Source organism: Pseudopipra pipra, chromosome 3 (assembly GCF_036250125.1).
Source record: "Pseudopipra pipra isolate bDixPip1 chromosome 3, bDixPip1.hap1, whole genome shotgun sequence".
Classification (NCBI taxonomy): domain Eukaryota; kingdom Metazoa; phylum Chordata; class Aves; order Passeriformes; family Pipridae; genus Pseudopipra; species Pseudopipra pipra.
In genome coordinates, this window is record NC_087551.1 from 24,736,038 (window position 1) to 24,753,104 (window position 17,067).

Below are 17,067 nucleotides of genomic sequence, written 5' to 3' on the forward strand. Positions count from 1 at the left end.
CTTTTTACATTGTGGTTGTTAACCAAGGTATCCTTGGTTTTTAGGGTGAGCAAAGGTTATTTGCATGTGTGTGTATTTAATGGAAGTTATTTTAAATGAATAGAGAAATAAGAGTTCTGTCACTTTTTTGTTGGGCTCTAAAAATGATCCTGTGGAAGTTACTTGCTTTTCTCAATTAGTAGCAATGTGTATGTTCCTAATTCACATCTAAATTTTGAGTTCATCCATATTTTAGCATAGTGCCTTCTAGCAGTAAATCATTCTGGAGTCCAAGAGGGACACGATTTACAAGGGAAGAGTGGGAGAGGCCTGCATTTGTTTAGCTGTTAGTGAGTGTGGCACTGTGAGTAAGGAAGGAGCCTTTAAAAGAACACAAGTGAATTGCAGCAGACCTGGGGTGGGTGGGGAGGTGATTTTTTTTTTTTTTTGCTGTTAGCTGTCCCATCTGTGGGTGCAGCTTCTGCTTCGCTTTCCACTAAAGTAGGTGTTTCACACTGCTGTTACTGCATTCTTCTCCAGGGACATTCCAGCTATATTACACACCTTGACTGGTCCCCAGACAACAAGTATATAATGTCAAACTCAGGAGACTATGAAATACTATACTGTAAGTATGAAATTAAATAGACTGGAAATAGAAATACGTATAAACTGTCAGAATATTTAGAAAAATATGTTTGATCAGGGCTGTACAAAATGCTTACTGACAAAGGGACCAATTTGAACTTGTGTAACCTGATATCTTGATGTTATTCAGAGCTGTGTATTACCTAATGGCAATGCCAAATATAGCTTACTTCTTTACAAGGTCATAAACATTTTGATGTTGGCCCAAAGTTCTGTAGATTGAAAATAATATATACAGTTGTCTAATTGATGTCAACAATACCAGTTATTTTGGGGGAATAAAATTAGTGGGTCTGTGCCACAGTTCTGGGGTTTCTTGTTTGAAACTTATCTTGGCTGGTGGTGTTGAAAACTAAACAAAGCAATATTGCTACTTTAATAAGTTAGTGGAAATAATGGTTTTGGGGTTGTCTTTTTTTTAATATGTGAAAATATGAATTTAATATATAATGGCCATGTCAGAAATGCAACTTGAGTAGTGCATATCAGTCTGGTTTTAAATTGGTTTTTGTATTCTTGTCTTCTTACAACTTTTAACTAGATCCAAGAGGACTGCAGTTTTTTCCTTGTACAGACAAGAATAGCCAGCAATTTAAATATCTGTCCCCTTAACATGTTTTTTCTGCCTGTCACACTTAAGTTTCAAATCTAGATAGTGCAATCTATCAAAAGGACATGTTGGTGCTTTAATTTCATGTATAGGGAAGAAAAGAGCTGTGACCCATTAGTAGTGGCCTAGTGTATTACAAGATGGACAATCTTTCCTAGTTAAAAGTTGAAAAGCAGTCTAAGGTTTCTCTGGCAGTAGTTGCTCACTGTTTTAAAAGCAGAACTTCCTGAATGACTGATTGAATTTTAGCACATCGGTGGAGCTGGTAGGAGGAAGAAATTATTATATTGCAGACTTTTATTAAAGCATTTTATTGAGTTGGTAGCAGGGTACTCAAGCTGCAGGGAGGTTATGCTATCAGAAGAGGGAAATGAGAAGTAAATATGACTCATAAAAACCAAGTAAAGCTTCAAGTATCTGGAATTTCATAAACATACTGGTCTGTCTTTACCTCTACAATATAATTCCAGATTGATTTTAAGATGCATTTATTTACTGTATTAGCATCTTCAAAGAGCATGTGTGTAAATATAATTTTGCATTGCTTAATTCATCATTCACTTTGTTTTTACAGGGGACATTCCAAGTGGCTGTAAGCTAATCAGGAATCGTTCTGACTGTAAGGATATAGATTGGACAACATATACTTGTGTGCTAGGCTTCCAGGTGTTTGGTAAGCACTGTTTAACTTGCTTTTAAGCTATCCATGCTGTGCTTGTGTTTTTGTTTGCTTCAGTTTGTCATTAGAGGTACACTATTAATGATTATTAGGGATGGTGCTGAGATCACAGACCAAAGAGACTGACCACAATATTTGTCTGAAATAAAGAGCACCGGATGTTCTACAGACAACGTGCAATTGGTTTCTGTTCAGTTCTTGAAGTTTGAGATTTGACTTTTCTGCTGTCATTTTAGGCTACCATTTTTAGACGCAGAAAGCTTATATTTTAAAGTGCTCATATAGCACATGTGCATTCTCCTTTGCTTACCTTGGTTTTGAATAGGAACAAGAAGGTGTGAGTGTAGGTTATAGTCCATAAATTAAAATCATGACAGTACTTTGATACCTGTAGTCAAAGGTGAGTAATATACACTGTTTGTAAAGAAGAAAAATGCTTTACAGATTAAACAGATTCTTTGCCTAGTAGTTTATTTTTAAAATGCACAAAATCACTTTACAAAACTGACATATCTGCTTTTAATAGTACAATTCAAACTGCTTTTGCTTATGACAGCTCTTTTGGCCATAAATAAGGAACCTCTCTGTGATGGGTTTAAAAGTGTGGTTCAACCTCTCAGCAAAGTTGTATGAGCAGGGTGTTGAATGTCTCTCTTCCACCACTGAGATCAAATACTTGCCTCTGTCCTTTGTGTTGGTGGAAATATCAAAAGCAGGTAAATCAGCAAATTCTTTGGAGGTGAGGGTTAGGTCTGCAAATCTTTTCACAGCTACTAGGAGTTCAACTTTGAATATCAGTTTATATGCAGGATAGAAGAAATTCAAGTGAGTTTGAATGCTTTCTGTACCTTCTGACACCTGTCATGAATATTTAAGGGCTGCCATGTCCTTAATGAGCAAGTAGCCTTAAAGGATTGAAGTTGGTGTATGGGCTAACACTGACACTCTTGTGTAGCATATTGGTTGGGTGGAGGGCATTTGGTCCTTAATAACCAGACATGATTTCCTTTTTTGGTAACAAAGATCTGTGACAGAATAGGGAAAATAGAGGGATCAGAGAAGGAAGATGATGAGTTGCTAGATTGCATAAATATTTCCGAGTTCTTTGGAGCTTGAAGTAGGTAACAGAAATAAACAGAAGCATGCTCTTTCTGGAGCTGAATACTGTTGCTTATTGCTAGTTTGATGAAAATATTGCTTTCCATAATCCTGAGAGAGGTGAACCAGATTGTTGTGTACGTGTTTGTTTTTATTCAGTCTGTCTGGGTGAAGTTGGAAGTGGATGTCTGTATCCTCCTGATGCTCTGTGCATGTAGTCTTAGGCTAACAAGGAATTGGAGCACAGTAGTCATTTTCTCACTGTCTTTGCTACTATGACTGAAATAATAGTGCAACACAAAAGCCTTTTTTAAAATGGAGTATTAGAAGATTCAGGAGATGAAAGTGAAAACCAAAACTCTCATGCTAATATGATGTCTTCCTCCAGGAGCAAGGAAAACACTTTTTAAGGACTGCATATTCCTTCTGGAATAGACGTGGAGCTGAAGCATTTTACATTTTATGCAGAGTACTTAAATCTACCAGAAACATGGAGGTAGCAGGCTCTGTTGCTACTGAACTTCTACCACTACATTTGGTGGTAGAGCAGACAGAATAAGGGGAGCAGCTCTCTGAATCCCAGGGCTTTCCCAGAAGTGTCCTTTACTCCTGACCTAAGGAGGTGAGATGTGGGAGCGCAGAAAGAGTTTGGTTTCACATCTGGACCATTCGCTTTGTCTCTTTAACAGCTGTTAGATAGAAGCTATTAGCGACTGGGGCCAGGCTGTGGACATAAGCAGCTCCCATAATCCGTGTTTTGAGAAACCATTTTACTTTTAGTTTTTAAAAAGTGGAAAAGTCTTTTGATCTTGTCTGCTTGCTTTGGATTAATACAAACTTTAACCACTCTGGATTAAGTTTAAGTAGTCTCAACTGCTTTCAAAATCTTCAGTGTGCCAGAGGACCTGGGAATGAAGTAGATAAAGCAGATAGTGTGATGTTATTCTGGGGCAGAACAGAATATATTTAAACTTCCTAGCCAAGATTCATCATGCCCTAATTTTATACTGTCTGCTAGTCTGACACCCTTTACAGAATCTTAAAATTACGGCTCCATCTCAGACAAAGGCAAGAATTTTCCCATTAAATCAGACAGTACAGCTAAGCCAACCTAGCATATATTTGCTAGTCTGGCTTTGACCCGAGGGGTCAGCTGGCTCAGGGATCCAAGCAAGCTAGGGACTGCTCACTGACACTCAGGAGAGAGGGTTAAATTTATAGGATTTGGGTTTATGGGGTATGTGTTTTACAGTTTAGCTCTGTGGATAGTGTGCCATAGGCTCAGGCATTGCACTGTTGTCAGCAGAAGAAAAAGGACGGAAATGCATGGTTTGGATGAAAACAGCATTGCTCCTTTTTGGCAGTTGATATTACTGTTGGCTCAGCAGTATCATCACTCTACACCCCAAGCAATTGAAGTCACTCTCTGGGTTACTGCACATTTCCCACACTTTTTTCTGAGCAGATTCTTTTGAGAGGCTTAATGCTGTTTAGCAGAATTTATTGAAATTGAAGTGCTGTTGTCATGCCTCATAATAATATTTTGGGAGTTTTGTTATTTTTACAGTTATATTGAGAACTAAAACCTCAGTCATATTAATATCTTGGTTTTTTCCATGTTTGCGTGATGCATTGAAAGCAAATTCTGCTGTCTTAAGAAAAAAGGTGGCCTTATATTTAGAGCTGCTAAAGGACTTTGCAAACACAAAAGATGTTTAATAAGAGATGCAATCTTGAGTATTTGTAATTAAAAAGAAGAAGAATTTAAAAAGAAGAGTCAGTAGAGAATAGCTGTTTGTCTCAGTCTGCCTAAGGTGGTAGCTGAAGCTTCAGGAAGTTGAAGTTCATTTATTGTTCCCACCTGTTGACAGTATTTTATATACAGAAAGCCAGAGGAAAGCTAAAATTCATTCATGTGGAGCTACTTGAAAATTCTTAAATAGTATGTATTTTCTAGTTTGATTTCACTGATATGAGAACACTAAAATGTTTCTGAATACTTTTCTTAGCACTTCATGTCTTTATTTAGTAAATTACCTACAGTGAATCTTATTGGCATTGTAACAAGTTTAACAAGCTGCCTTTGTATTCTTCAGAGAAAATTAAGTTCTTACTCCACCTGCTGAAGAATGGAAAAAAACAACTTTTTTTTAACTGTTTGTCTTTTTGGATAAAAACAAGAATATATAGTGTGGGAGTCTGAAAAAGATAAGGCAATTCTGATTTGGCTTTTTGTGCTATATAAAACAGTAGACAGCACATGTTTTTTATTTTACTGAAGTCAGTGACTGTAATGGAGGAAGAAGATATTTTCATATCTGATAATCAGTATTCCTCTCAGTCAATCAGACACAGTTTTTTGGAGTGGGTGTGAAATTTGAGGAGGGGAAAATTCTTCCTAACTCCTGAACCTAATTAGAAACCCAAGTCTGAGCTTAAAAATATGGTGCTTTGGTATCTTATAACCCCTTGCTTACCTTTTGTTCAGCTTTCCTTGCAGATATGAATCGTCTGTTTTGTTATGGGAATCTCTAAGGTCTTTATTTTTTGTTAAAACTAGAGCCTCCCCCGTCCCCAGTTTGCTCAGTGCTTTTCATCCAGGAAATGTTGTTATTCTTTTGTCTAGACATATCTGTGTCATTCTTTTTACTTAAAAGCATATTGAATTGTACTTAAGCACTTGACAGAACTTATATCTATGAAACCCATTCAGGCTGGATTTCTGTGCAGAGTATCATCAATCAGTTGTCTCCTTTGAATCACACAAATACTAAGATTTAAAAGAAAAGAAGCCAAACCAATTGAAAGATAGAAGAAACCAACAAAACCATAATGTACAGTACATGTATTTGTCTCATGTGTCAGCACCACTGTTGCTTTTAAAATGTCTGTGCATGAATGAAAGTGTTAAGTGTTACCAGTTTTAGCAGCAAACTTAAGCTTTAAACAAGACTGAGGTTTTGAAGAGGACATGAATGTTAAGCCTGAGATGTTATCCTGGCGGAGACTGAGGATTTGGGAGAACAGGAGGTGGGGGAGCAGCATTAGACTAGCAAAATATTTATGATATTTAATGCCATGCACATTCCATTTTCCAGTTGAATTTCTATCTCATCTTTTGTTAAGCTCGTCTTTTCTCACAGCTTTATAGATTTTATTTTTGTTTATGAATTGTCTGTTAATTTGTTTCTAAAACTACCGTGGCTGAATATCTGCTCTACTCTTTCCTAGGAGTTTGGCCTGAAGGATCAGATGGAACAGACATAAATGCCCTTGTCAGATCCCATAACCGAAAAGTGATAGCAGTTGCTGATGATTTCTGTAAGGTCCATCTCTTTCAGTATCCCTGTTCCAAGCCAAAGGTAAGTCTAGACCAGTCTAGTCCATGTGCTTGTTTACATTGTGTGAAGCTTTCCTTGCCAGACACCTGCTTCCAGCGTAGTTGCTTTGGAACCTGGCAGCCAAATACCTCATTTATATCCAAGAACCCCCATTAAATGTATATAGAAAATAGGAAGTATAAAATAATATAAATGCAAAACAATATACCTAAAAGTGAAATGGCAATAGTTATCCTTAAATTCTGGAGCAGAGCTTGATGCTTTGTATTTGCTGGCCTTAGTGTTAGGTTCATTACTTTTTGCATAAAGATCTACATCTGTCCCAAGTTACAGACCTTAAGAAGAGTGGATGTATTGCAGCAAAAACATATATAAATATAATTCTTTACTCTTTTGTGAATTAAGATCTCTCTTGAAAGGGCTAAGCAAAAATACTAGTAGTTTTAAATTTCCATATCATGTGCTTTTCTAGTCAACATGTGATTTGTCTTTCTGCTTGTTTTCAATAGGCTCCAAGTCACAAATACAGTGCTCACAGTAGTCATGTGACAAATGTCAGCTTCACTCATAGCGATGGTCACTTGATTTCAACTGGAGGGAAAGACATGAGTATTATTCAATGGAAACTTGTGGAGAAGGTAACTCTACCGCAAAATGACATTGTCATAGATATTGGTGCAACCAAAGTGCCCATCCCTGCCAGTGAAAATCCTGTGCAGTCTCCTGCACACCTCCCACAGCCTTTTAATGAAATGAACCAAAATGAAAGTGTAACTGGCAGCTCTCCGGTTTCTTTGGAGAGCAACTTGGAGCAGTCTGCGGAGGCCAGTGAAGAGCAGAGTGAGGAGCAAAGCGAGGGGAGCAGCCTGGATCCCGCCGAGCCGAGCTATGAAGAGCCCTCCAATGAGCTGAGCGAGGAGCACAGCGAGTCCACAGTCACTGAAGAGCAGCAAGATAACTCACCGGTGTCTTAATGCTCCCAGCTCAGGCGGTTATTTTCCCTTGGTGTGCGTGCTTTCATTACAGGGTGAGGGTTCAAATAGAGAAGACTAGCTGAGATTCATGACCACTCCAGATTTTGAGTTTCAGTGAGATTTTTAGTCTGAGCTTCAGTTCAATGTGTGGAACCATCCCAAGGGCCTGGCTTGATGGTCTCTGTCAAGATCTGGTCACAGTTAGTAGTGGACATTACCGTAGATCCATTTCAGTTCTGAAATCACTGTCAGGAAGTAGCATGAAATACATACTGGAAAAAAGGTTAGCTCTGAGAATTAGCTGGAGTAGACCACCTTAACTATGTGAAAGTGCTTTCTAAAAGAACTAAGCTGATGGGAAGTGCTGAGCTGTTCCAGCTGGGGAGTCCTGTGCTGCTTTTTCCAGGTGCAAAGACAAACAGAATGAAACAAACAACCAAAAAGCTCTTTGTGGGGCTGTTTTCCTTTGTTTTTTCTTAATGAAAAAAAATAGAGGAAAAATAATGTAACAATGCCACGTGTATGGCGATGCCTTCTTGATCTAACACATATGCAATTTTCTAACACTACTAATTCCTTGTGGAGTCTGAATGTGTTTGTAGTTGGTCTGCCCTGGGTGCTGCTAGTTCTAAGGCAAATCCTGTCAAGGAACGGTGTCAGCTGTTCCATTTTCACAGACTATTTAATAGCAGACTAACCAAATACTGGCATGTTTCACTTTTCGTGACCTGAAAGTTGATTTAAACTATAGGATGTAATTGTCTCTTCAAAGAATTGCTTGCCTAGAGAGTTGGAAACTTGAGAGAATCTTTACAGTGACTGTGATGTGAGCAGTAGAGGAAGCATGACAAGAACACAAAAGTCAGATGGGCTCCAGAGTTAAACTTCAAGCCTTCAAGCAAAACTTGCTCCATCCCTAATAGGAGAAATATAAATACAGTTAACTTAAATTATTAAATTGGTGCTTAGGTTTAGTATATTAAGCTGATAATTTTTTCTTCTGAGTTTTTAGAGATAACTCTAAGAATCATTGAACTGCAGTCTGTCCTTTTATTTTTTCCCCTGGCTCCCTTAGCAGTTGTGATATAAGCATACAGTAATTTAGATGATGATGATGATGTGATTTTTTTTTTTTTTCCCTAGACTTGCTGATCTATTATTTTTGTGATTTTTATTTCCACTCCACCCCTCCCCAGGTTGCTCTAAGCCATGCAGCTCTCATGTGGCTATACCTGGCCAGTTACGGGATATCTTGGCATTTGTTATGCATTTGGAAAGTACTTTTTTTTTTACAAAGTTTGTCAGATAGCTACATTTTTTTTCTTAAGTGCATACATTTCCTACTTTAAAAAAAGGTATAGATTTACTGGCAGATATCCATTTCCTATGTACTTGTTTATATTTTGATTACATAGAATTTTCTTTTCTAACTTGCTGCATTGTGCTGGTATTTTAGTTCTTAGTTAGAATATCATGTTTAGAAACTTTGGATGAGTTCATAAGTCTTAATTGTGCAAGCGTTTACGTGATTGTGCCATTCCAAAGTGCATCAAAACTGTCATTCCCTTACTAGTATCTTCTCAGGAGAAATGCTACAGATCAGGTATTTAGTCATCATTTGGAAAGATAAAAACAAATGGACTCCCAAAGGACATTTAGAACATTTATATATAAAATATATAAATATATATATACACACATATATATATAAAAAAAATATCCTCTTGTTTACAACAGTTCCAGAGAACCTCAAAGTAGTTCCCTTCAGATGGAGGGAGATATGGATTCCAAGCAACCCATCTGTTTAAACTGTGCTCTGTACATAGAGTTTTACTGGAGAGCTCTAGTATGCCTGACTTGCAAATTTGCCAAATAGCAGTGGAAGATAAAGGTCAGCTCATCAAAATTCTTGGTTACAAATGAGGAATATGCTGTAGGTTTAGAAAATAATCTTAGTAAAGGTGAAAGGATTGTAGAGCTAATGAGGCACAGAGAGCTCTCTGTCACTTTTATGAACTCCACATAAGCAACGCATTTCTATTTGGAACATCTGTCACCTGGGGTTGCCATGTAAAGTGAGAGTTATAGTTGTGATATTCTTGTGTTTGTAGTTCAGAAGACTCTACTAATATGCAAAAAGCCTTACAGCTTTCAATTGCTGGCAACTACTGTTTAACAATTAAATCTGTGATAATGGATGGAAATGGGTGGGATTATGTAACTGTAGATGTTTTAGAAAAATAATTGTGAATGAATTATGATTAAGAGTGTTTCATGTGAAGATGTTTGAGCCATTTCTATCTATCATGCATTCCTGTCTCAAGGCAGAAAACTTTGAAGATTAAAAAAAATAAAATAATCAAAATGAAATATTTCAGTGTCTTTCTCTGTATCTGTTCTGGTTGTTTCTGTTATAAAGTGGATGCTGCCATCACAATTGCAATGTCTGGGTCTGTGATTTTGGAAGAACCTTTTAACGTGTGCTTTTTTGATAACCTCCCAGGCCACCTACAAATAAGTTACTTCAGCATCATGAATCTTACTTACTTCTCAAAAGTTTTATGACATTTCCCTTTTCTGTTTTTCATTAATCTCCTACTAGCATTATCCTTTTGTAGCTAAAGTGGCAGAGTGTTATGAAGAGGTTTTTGTCCCGATGCAAAGTGCAGTCTACCTTCCAGGGTTGTGCCCAGAAGCTTTCTTCTGGAAGTCATGAGAAAAGTACAAGCTTATTTTACCTATAATGTATTAAATACCACAATGTTTCCACATTACTGATAGTCTCTGTCCAGTTGCAGATGCAGAAGGTCACAATATGCTAAATATATTCCTTGTGAGAGATTCTGTCTTTTTAAAGGCTTTGGGTCATTTGCATTTCTTGCATCTGGTTTCTGTCCTTCACAAAAGGGCAGGGTGGGGTAGAGAGAAAAGAAACCTGCAAGATAGACAAATACCTCATATTTATTCTCACTTAAAGGAAAAACAAACAAAAACCATCATTGGAAACCTCAATGACTCTTCTTTGCACCAAATTGTCAGGAGAATGGTGCTGTTCCAACATGAGCAGAAAGTAGATGTCCTAAGGTCCTGCTGTGCTGTTCCCAGCACACCTGCAGCTGTGCAGTGCTGTCCTTTTCTAGGCTTTTTCTCTCCAAATCCAGATCAAGGCTTTTGCTACCTCTTCAGGGATTCTCAGTAAGGCCTTTTTGAGGAGTGGGTAAGCTGGTCTTCTGTGAGTCCTCATTTGTGATGTAGGTGGGGTAGGGCTTCTAAGTGCCCACTTTCTTATCTGGGGACAGCAGCATCTGCTGTCAGCTCATGAAGCTGCAGTGATGGTATTTCTTACGTGGAGCTGAAGTTCAGAGTGGAAGCTCCACTGAAGGCGTAAAATTATAGCAGCCTCCCGTTTTACACAATCGAAAACTTAAATTCAAAGTCTGTATTAAAGTGTTCGTATAGTTGTGCAGTAAAATACTGGAAAGTTATGAAATGCTATGCTTGTGGATTCTTGGAGTATGTGTCCATATAGGGTGCATATCATGCCAAGTGATACTGGGTTTTACATATAAAGGGCACTTTTAAGGATATGACCACATACCCTGGGGGTTTTTTCCCATCGAAGTTGCAGGATAGGTGAGGAACAGGCTGGGGATGTGGATGGGTAGTGATGAATCAAGCGTTTCTTAGGTTTGATCTTGCTGTAATTCTCATTATAAATAACAAAAACTAGTTTTTGCATATGATGCATGTCAAGTTCCAGCCTCTCAGTTTTTTTAATCATCTCTAAAAAAACATAGATTCAGACTGTCTCTGAAAATAAAGCAAAAATTAAATTTTGATTGTTATATTGATTGCAGTCTACACAGAACAATATGCTGTATTTACTACTTTGTGCTTCAACCCGTAAGATGTGTTACACCCCCTTATATTTCCTTCAGTTAAGTGCAGTATTTCAGTTGAATTGGAATGAAGTAAGTAGAATGTCCTTGTGAAATTTAAGCATGGCCAAGCCAAACAAACATAAAATTCTCCTTTCTGCAGCCTCATGCCAATATAATGTTGGCTCCTGGCAGTGAAAGGGTTAATATTACATGAGGTGGATTTTACTTGAGCAATATTTGTGCTGCGTGTTTGCCTCCTCCTGAACAAGTTCATTGCCTAATCTTTATTTCTGACAGATGTTTTATGTACTAATACTTTAATCAACTGAGAATGAAAAACTGCTTACAGTAGGATTATACCATTTAGAAGACCAGCCAATGTACACATTTTAATATGTTTAGCGTGCATGGTGTCGCTTTTTGTGCATATACATATGTGCAAGCATCAAATGGATATGGCTGCTCTAGGCTTGTTTGTTTGAAAGAGAGAAGTGGATGACTTCATGGTGAATTAATCAGGTTTAGAAGTGCAGAATAAAACGTGTTCCCAGCAGGATGGCAAGGCAAGAGGACTGGGAGAGGAGGTGCAATGGTGGAATAGTGTTTTTACCAGGGCGGTGTTTCCTGCGTTGGTTCCTCAACACACACCACAGATCTCCCTTTACTAGGTTTTGACTGTAAGTTAAAGCCTGTAAAAGCTTTTACTTCTGTTGGATGTACTGGGTGGTTAAAAGGTAGTTTTGAGAAAGCAAGTTTATGGAGATTTTGGCTGGTTTTTATTATTAACAAACAATTATAGAAAACAGCGTTCTTCCAAAAGGTTCTGCTAAGACACTTGAATCTATAAACAGCCTAAATCTTTAAGGGATATGTATGTCCTCGTGATTTAAATGGTGGGTTTTATAGCCCAGTATACTTTTCGGAAGTGGACCTCTGGATGCTTCCCAGCTCTCACCAGCCAAGTGATCTCTGTCAAGGTCCTCTGCTGTGCACCTCTGTGTGTGTCACATTATTTTTGCTCTCAGATAACCACTGCGCTTTGTCGGTTCTTTGTAAAAAAACTCACTTTCTCTAAGTTCTTAAAGGCTGTCTGAATTATTATCAGTTATGTTGTCCCAGCTTTCTTTTTTGATAAATGCCTTTAAGTTTCTGTTTCTAGAACGTGCTTTTGTATGGTGAGCCAAACAAGTGCTCCAGAGAGCTCTTTACATACTCTGTTCCCCACTGCAGGATGTTTCAGCAGTGTGATGTTTCTGTTGTGCCTTGCTTGTTTTGCCAGTTGACCTTGCTCTGAATCCTCTTTGTCGCACAGCACAAGGCTCTTCATCCTGCATAAGTCTCTGCCCTCCCAGGCTACGAGTGGGAGGTGACATTTTCTTTTAGTGCTGCTTTAGAATTAATCTTGGCTTCCTTTAAGTATGCTGTCTTGTCATTCCAGTTAGTGTCCATGTGTGCGTGTCCCCCCTTTTCTCCCCCTCCCACAGCTCTATCAGAGATGAGTCCTTCCACTGTCAATAATTTATTCCTTTTAGTCTCTCTTAAATCCATTCACATTTTCTCTAGACCTGTAACTGCATACAAGAAAAATCATAGAAAAGGAAAGTCATTAGCTGTCTGCATCAGACAAGGGATACAACTTCCAATGCTATCTAGTATGTAAGTATTAAAATCCCTAGCATTTTGTACTGTATCAGTGAGTGTCTCTGGTGTTGGGGAGACACTGACAACAGAACTGGGAGCTTATAAAGCTATGTATATCCTAGGTAAAAGGAATTTGGAACAAACTTGGTGCTAACTGCTACCTCAGGGAGGCCTGGAGGCTCACCTCATAGCTCAGGAAAAACAAAAGAAACCCACAAGCAAACAAAAATACAGTAAAGCTTTTGGCTTTAGCAAAGCAGGCAAAAAGTTTTTCATCTGATAGCGAAAGAAGAGGGAGCAAACAGCATGCACAGAGGAACTCACTGTGTGCCAAACTTGCTGTTACTACAGTTCTTCTGGTCCAGAGGTGGGTGTGAGGAGCACCCCTGCTATGGGTGGGCACTCTTCCTTCCGAGTGATGCTGCAGATTCTACCCTAGGCAGACTTTCTGTGGAAAAGCTTGTTTGCAGCATTGTGTTGATTAGAATTTTAACTTGAAGAACTGGACAAGAGAGAATTAAGAGGAGAGGGAGCAGTCAACATCTTGTCTGGACACACATGTCCTCCATTGCTAATGCTAAACAGAGATTTTCCATGACTGTTTAGTGTGAAATGGCTATTGTATAGACAGGGCTCTTGAAAGGATCCCATTTGCCCCAAGTTTGGCAAAAAGAAAATTAAATGTCAATTGAGCATGTGAAGCTGTTTTTCTTATGTCAAAAGTTGTAATGCATTTTTTAGATTGATTCACAAATCAGGAGATCTGCAGTTCTGTGGATTTTCTGCCAGCTGTGAGGGAAACAGATGTGAAGCATTTTAAGCTTTCAAAAAAGCATACCTAGGAGAGATTTTTCAGGACAGATGTCCATTCCACCCTTTGCCAGGACCATATGGATCTGCTTACATTGTATTTTGTGTGTGTGTTCATAAAATTTCTGCTTATATTGGAGTATTTTGTATTAGTCTCAATAATTCTCTAGGGAGGGAAAAAATAACCAACCAACCAACCAAAAACACAAAACAACAAAACCAAACCAAACTCCTTGAATAGTTATTTTCCAAGTTGCTGTTTGAGGCCTTCCTAGGGTTGTGCCTCTGAAACACCTTTTCCTGAGTAGACTTCTTGCTCTGATACGTTTCATTAAATTATACATAATGTTTCAAAATGGTTTTTTCCTCTTAAGAATAGGATGACATTCCAGGTTATTTCCAGCAATTAAATCAGATTTGTTCTCCCCAGCATCAAAGAGGGGAATGGCTACAGCTTACCTACGACCTGTGTTTTCTGAAACTTTTGGCTAAGGCTTCAGCTGTCCAGATGATGTTACTCTGTGCTGGTGCTGCAGTTGGAGGCTCCATGGGACTGGCTGCGTCCATATGCTGGTGTGTGCCCTTTAGGAAGTGGCAGGAGTTGGCTGCACGGACTCTTCCACCCACTGCAGCTTGTGGAGCACTGTCAAGGTCACCCTTCTTTGGTGAGCCTTGCTGAATGGCACATCATCATTGGCAACCCATGTGGTGTTCCTGTAGCAGTTTCACTTCCTTCAATTACTTTCTCCTGGAGTATTTGCAACTTAGCAGCAGCACACAGGCAATTCCAATCCATAAATTTCTCTGAGAGACGGGAAGAGGATTTCGTATGCAGTGTTCTCATTTACTATTTTGATTTTACTTTTTTTCCTTCATTCTTCCACAGATCTAAATTTGTTTGACTGGAAATGAGCAAAGGGACACATTGGCACAAAGGCTGACGCAGGTTTGAGTGGCAATTTTATTCCTAAGTTCCTTCCATCTCTTTGGAGCCTGACCAATGTCACAGATTTTACTGTCACAGATAGCATGATAGAAATTCTGGTTTAGCTGTGCTGCAAGAAAAGGCTGAAGGGAACTATGGCCTGTATCCCGATTTTGGGTTCTGAATTCTTGCCAACTATAATAACTCCCACTGCAAGCACTATCTCCCCAGAATCACCCTTTGGGAACAAATCATAAATCTACAGCAAATAGCAGAAAGGGATTTTTTTGCATGGGGGGGAGGGGCTGCAGATGGGGAAAGCTGCCATAAATGGCTTACTTGACAGTCTGGGTTTTTACTGAATTGAGAACTTGTCTCACTGAAAATCATGGGAATTGGTTCACGAGTTTCAGGCTGGATGCATCTGCATGAAGTTGTATGTGCAGAGAGCTTGGCCTGGGGGTGCTGTGCTCTGTGCACGTGGTCTTGCTGCACATCTGATGTGCCACATCCCTGTAAAATATGTATTTAATGGAACGTACGTGAACCAGAGGCAATGAGTATCATGTGTGCAAAGGAATAAGCAAGTTTTTAATCAGCCCAGCATGCAACTCTTTTGTAACCTTAACCTGATTTGTTTGTTTTCCCTTGGTCTTTCAAATTTTCAAAGGCCCTTCACGAGGTTTGTTCCAGGTAGTTCTCAAGGGGTTTCAGTTCAGAGTAATTTTCAGGACAGAGCTGCATTTAAACAGCAGTAAAACTCGCCATTGGGTGATCCAAAATCAATGTCCAGTGATCCAAAATCAATCCAGCTACAGCTGATAGTTTGATGAAATGTAACAGCAGGGAGGCTCCATAGTTACTGAATAGGTTCTGAGAAAAAGCCAATCAAAACAGTAGTGCCAACTAAAACCCAAGTGCAGTACAGGCACACCATTTCTACTGCTGATATGTAAGCATGATGATTAAGACTTGTTTGCCTTTAGTTGCTTTGGCTGAGTAATGTTCGTACTTGTTTCTCCTTGACTCGCGTGCACCAAACACTGACCATATATATATACATATATATAAATTATTTTAATGACTATTCTTACCTCCTGACCTGTAAGTGCAAGTGAACTTGTGGCTTTTTGTTGACATTTGTTGGAAAAAGATCCTCACCTTCTTATCATGAATATGAAAATTTCAGCAAATTTTAATCTGGCACTAACAAATAGTTACGGTTACAAACTTAAGTTTGAAGTGGAAAGGTGACTCTGAGAGTTGATTATGGGAGAGCAATACATGCTCTCATATGACTGACATAAAAAAAGAGGGGATTGCACCACTGGATTTTCTTAATTATAACAGACAGGTGGTTTACAAACACTGGCAGGGGGAGTTGGGTTAGTTCAGCAGTGGATGTGTTCTAGGAAATAATCATGTTTCCTGAGTAATTTGAAAGAAAGGAGAAAGCTGTAAAATGGGATTTGCATGGATGGATCATCTTACTTTTCTTAGCAAAGGAGTTCCTCACCAGTACAGTGCATTACAGGCCAGATGATATGTTTGAGATTCTCATTCTCTAAACTACAAGAATTTGATCTTTTAAAAAGGTCTTTTATATTCTAGTAGAGAAAAGACAATAGGAAGTGTGTCGTGCAATGTTTTGTCAAAACCTGTTACAAAGCAGACTTTACTAAAGGATTTTCTTCACATTCATCCGGGGATATTATTCTATTAAGAGCTTGTGGGGTCAGTATGTAAATACAAGCCCCCTATTCCTCGGAAATCATACCCTTGCCCTTCCCTGCACCCTATGGGACACTTGTATTTCATTATTTCCCTTCTTTATTCAAGCAGGTTTTGAATATTTTTCCTCCCTCGGGTATTCTGTGGCTCTACATTAGCATTTTCCTTAACATACAGAAACTAATAGTGGTTAATTTGACCACTGCCCTTAAAGGAAACACATTGCTATTGAGGAATCACGTAGTCAAGCTTAAGCTTTTGAACTTATTCTTCCACTTTTCCCCTGAATATCCCGGCTGTGATACAGGCTATACAGGTTACCTTTACCTATCTGATCCTGGATATTGTGTTTTGTAGCAATGGCCAGGCCTGTTTTTCCAGTTGTGCTATAGTGCCCCTAATTCATCTCTGACCACAAGCTCAGTACAGATTGGAGCTGGATGGGTAACTGGCTGTGTTGCTATCTGTTTTACCAGAAGGTGAAAATCTGCCTGAGTGGAAAGATATTTGCACCTCCCAACTTAGAGAGTGATTGTAGAGAATGATCAGGTCCCCATTGAGCTTTCTCTTCTCCAGGCTAAACAACTCCAGTTGTATCTTCCTTGCAGACAGTGAAAACCCGTGACACTGATGAGATGCAGGTGTTGGATCCTTGGGTTGCACTTGTCGCTGCCAAAGTTGGCTTCTGCGTGTGCAGTGTGTGTGTGTGTGAGCCCTTCCACAGTGAGCAGCTGCACCCAGCCACCATCA

General features: G+C 38.9%; 1 protein-coding gene across 8 annotated transcripts in view; it reads left to right on the top strand.

The window, feature by feature from the left end:
* The window catches only part of EML4 (EMAP like 4), a 153,724-nt gene extending 144,025 nt beyond the window's left edge, over window positions 1-9,699 (top strand). For all 8 annotated transcript variants that reach the window (XM_064648343.1, XM_064648347.1, XM_064648344.1 and 5 more), the window contains 4 exons: window positions 520-607; window positions 1,812-1,910; window positions 6,246-6,376; window positions 6,865-9,699. In XM_064648343.1, coding sequence (XP_064504413.1) covers window positions 520-607; window positions 1,812-1,910; window positions 6,246-6,376; window positions 6,865-7,329 — 783 coding nt within the window. In that variant the 3' untranslated portion in view covers window positions 7,330-9,699. The remainder of the gene's footprint in view (window positions 1-519; window positions 608-1,811; window positions 1,911-6,245; window positions 6,377-6,864) is intronic.
* The last annotated feature ends 7,368 nt before the right edge of the window (window positions 9,700-17,067 follow it).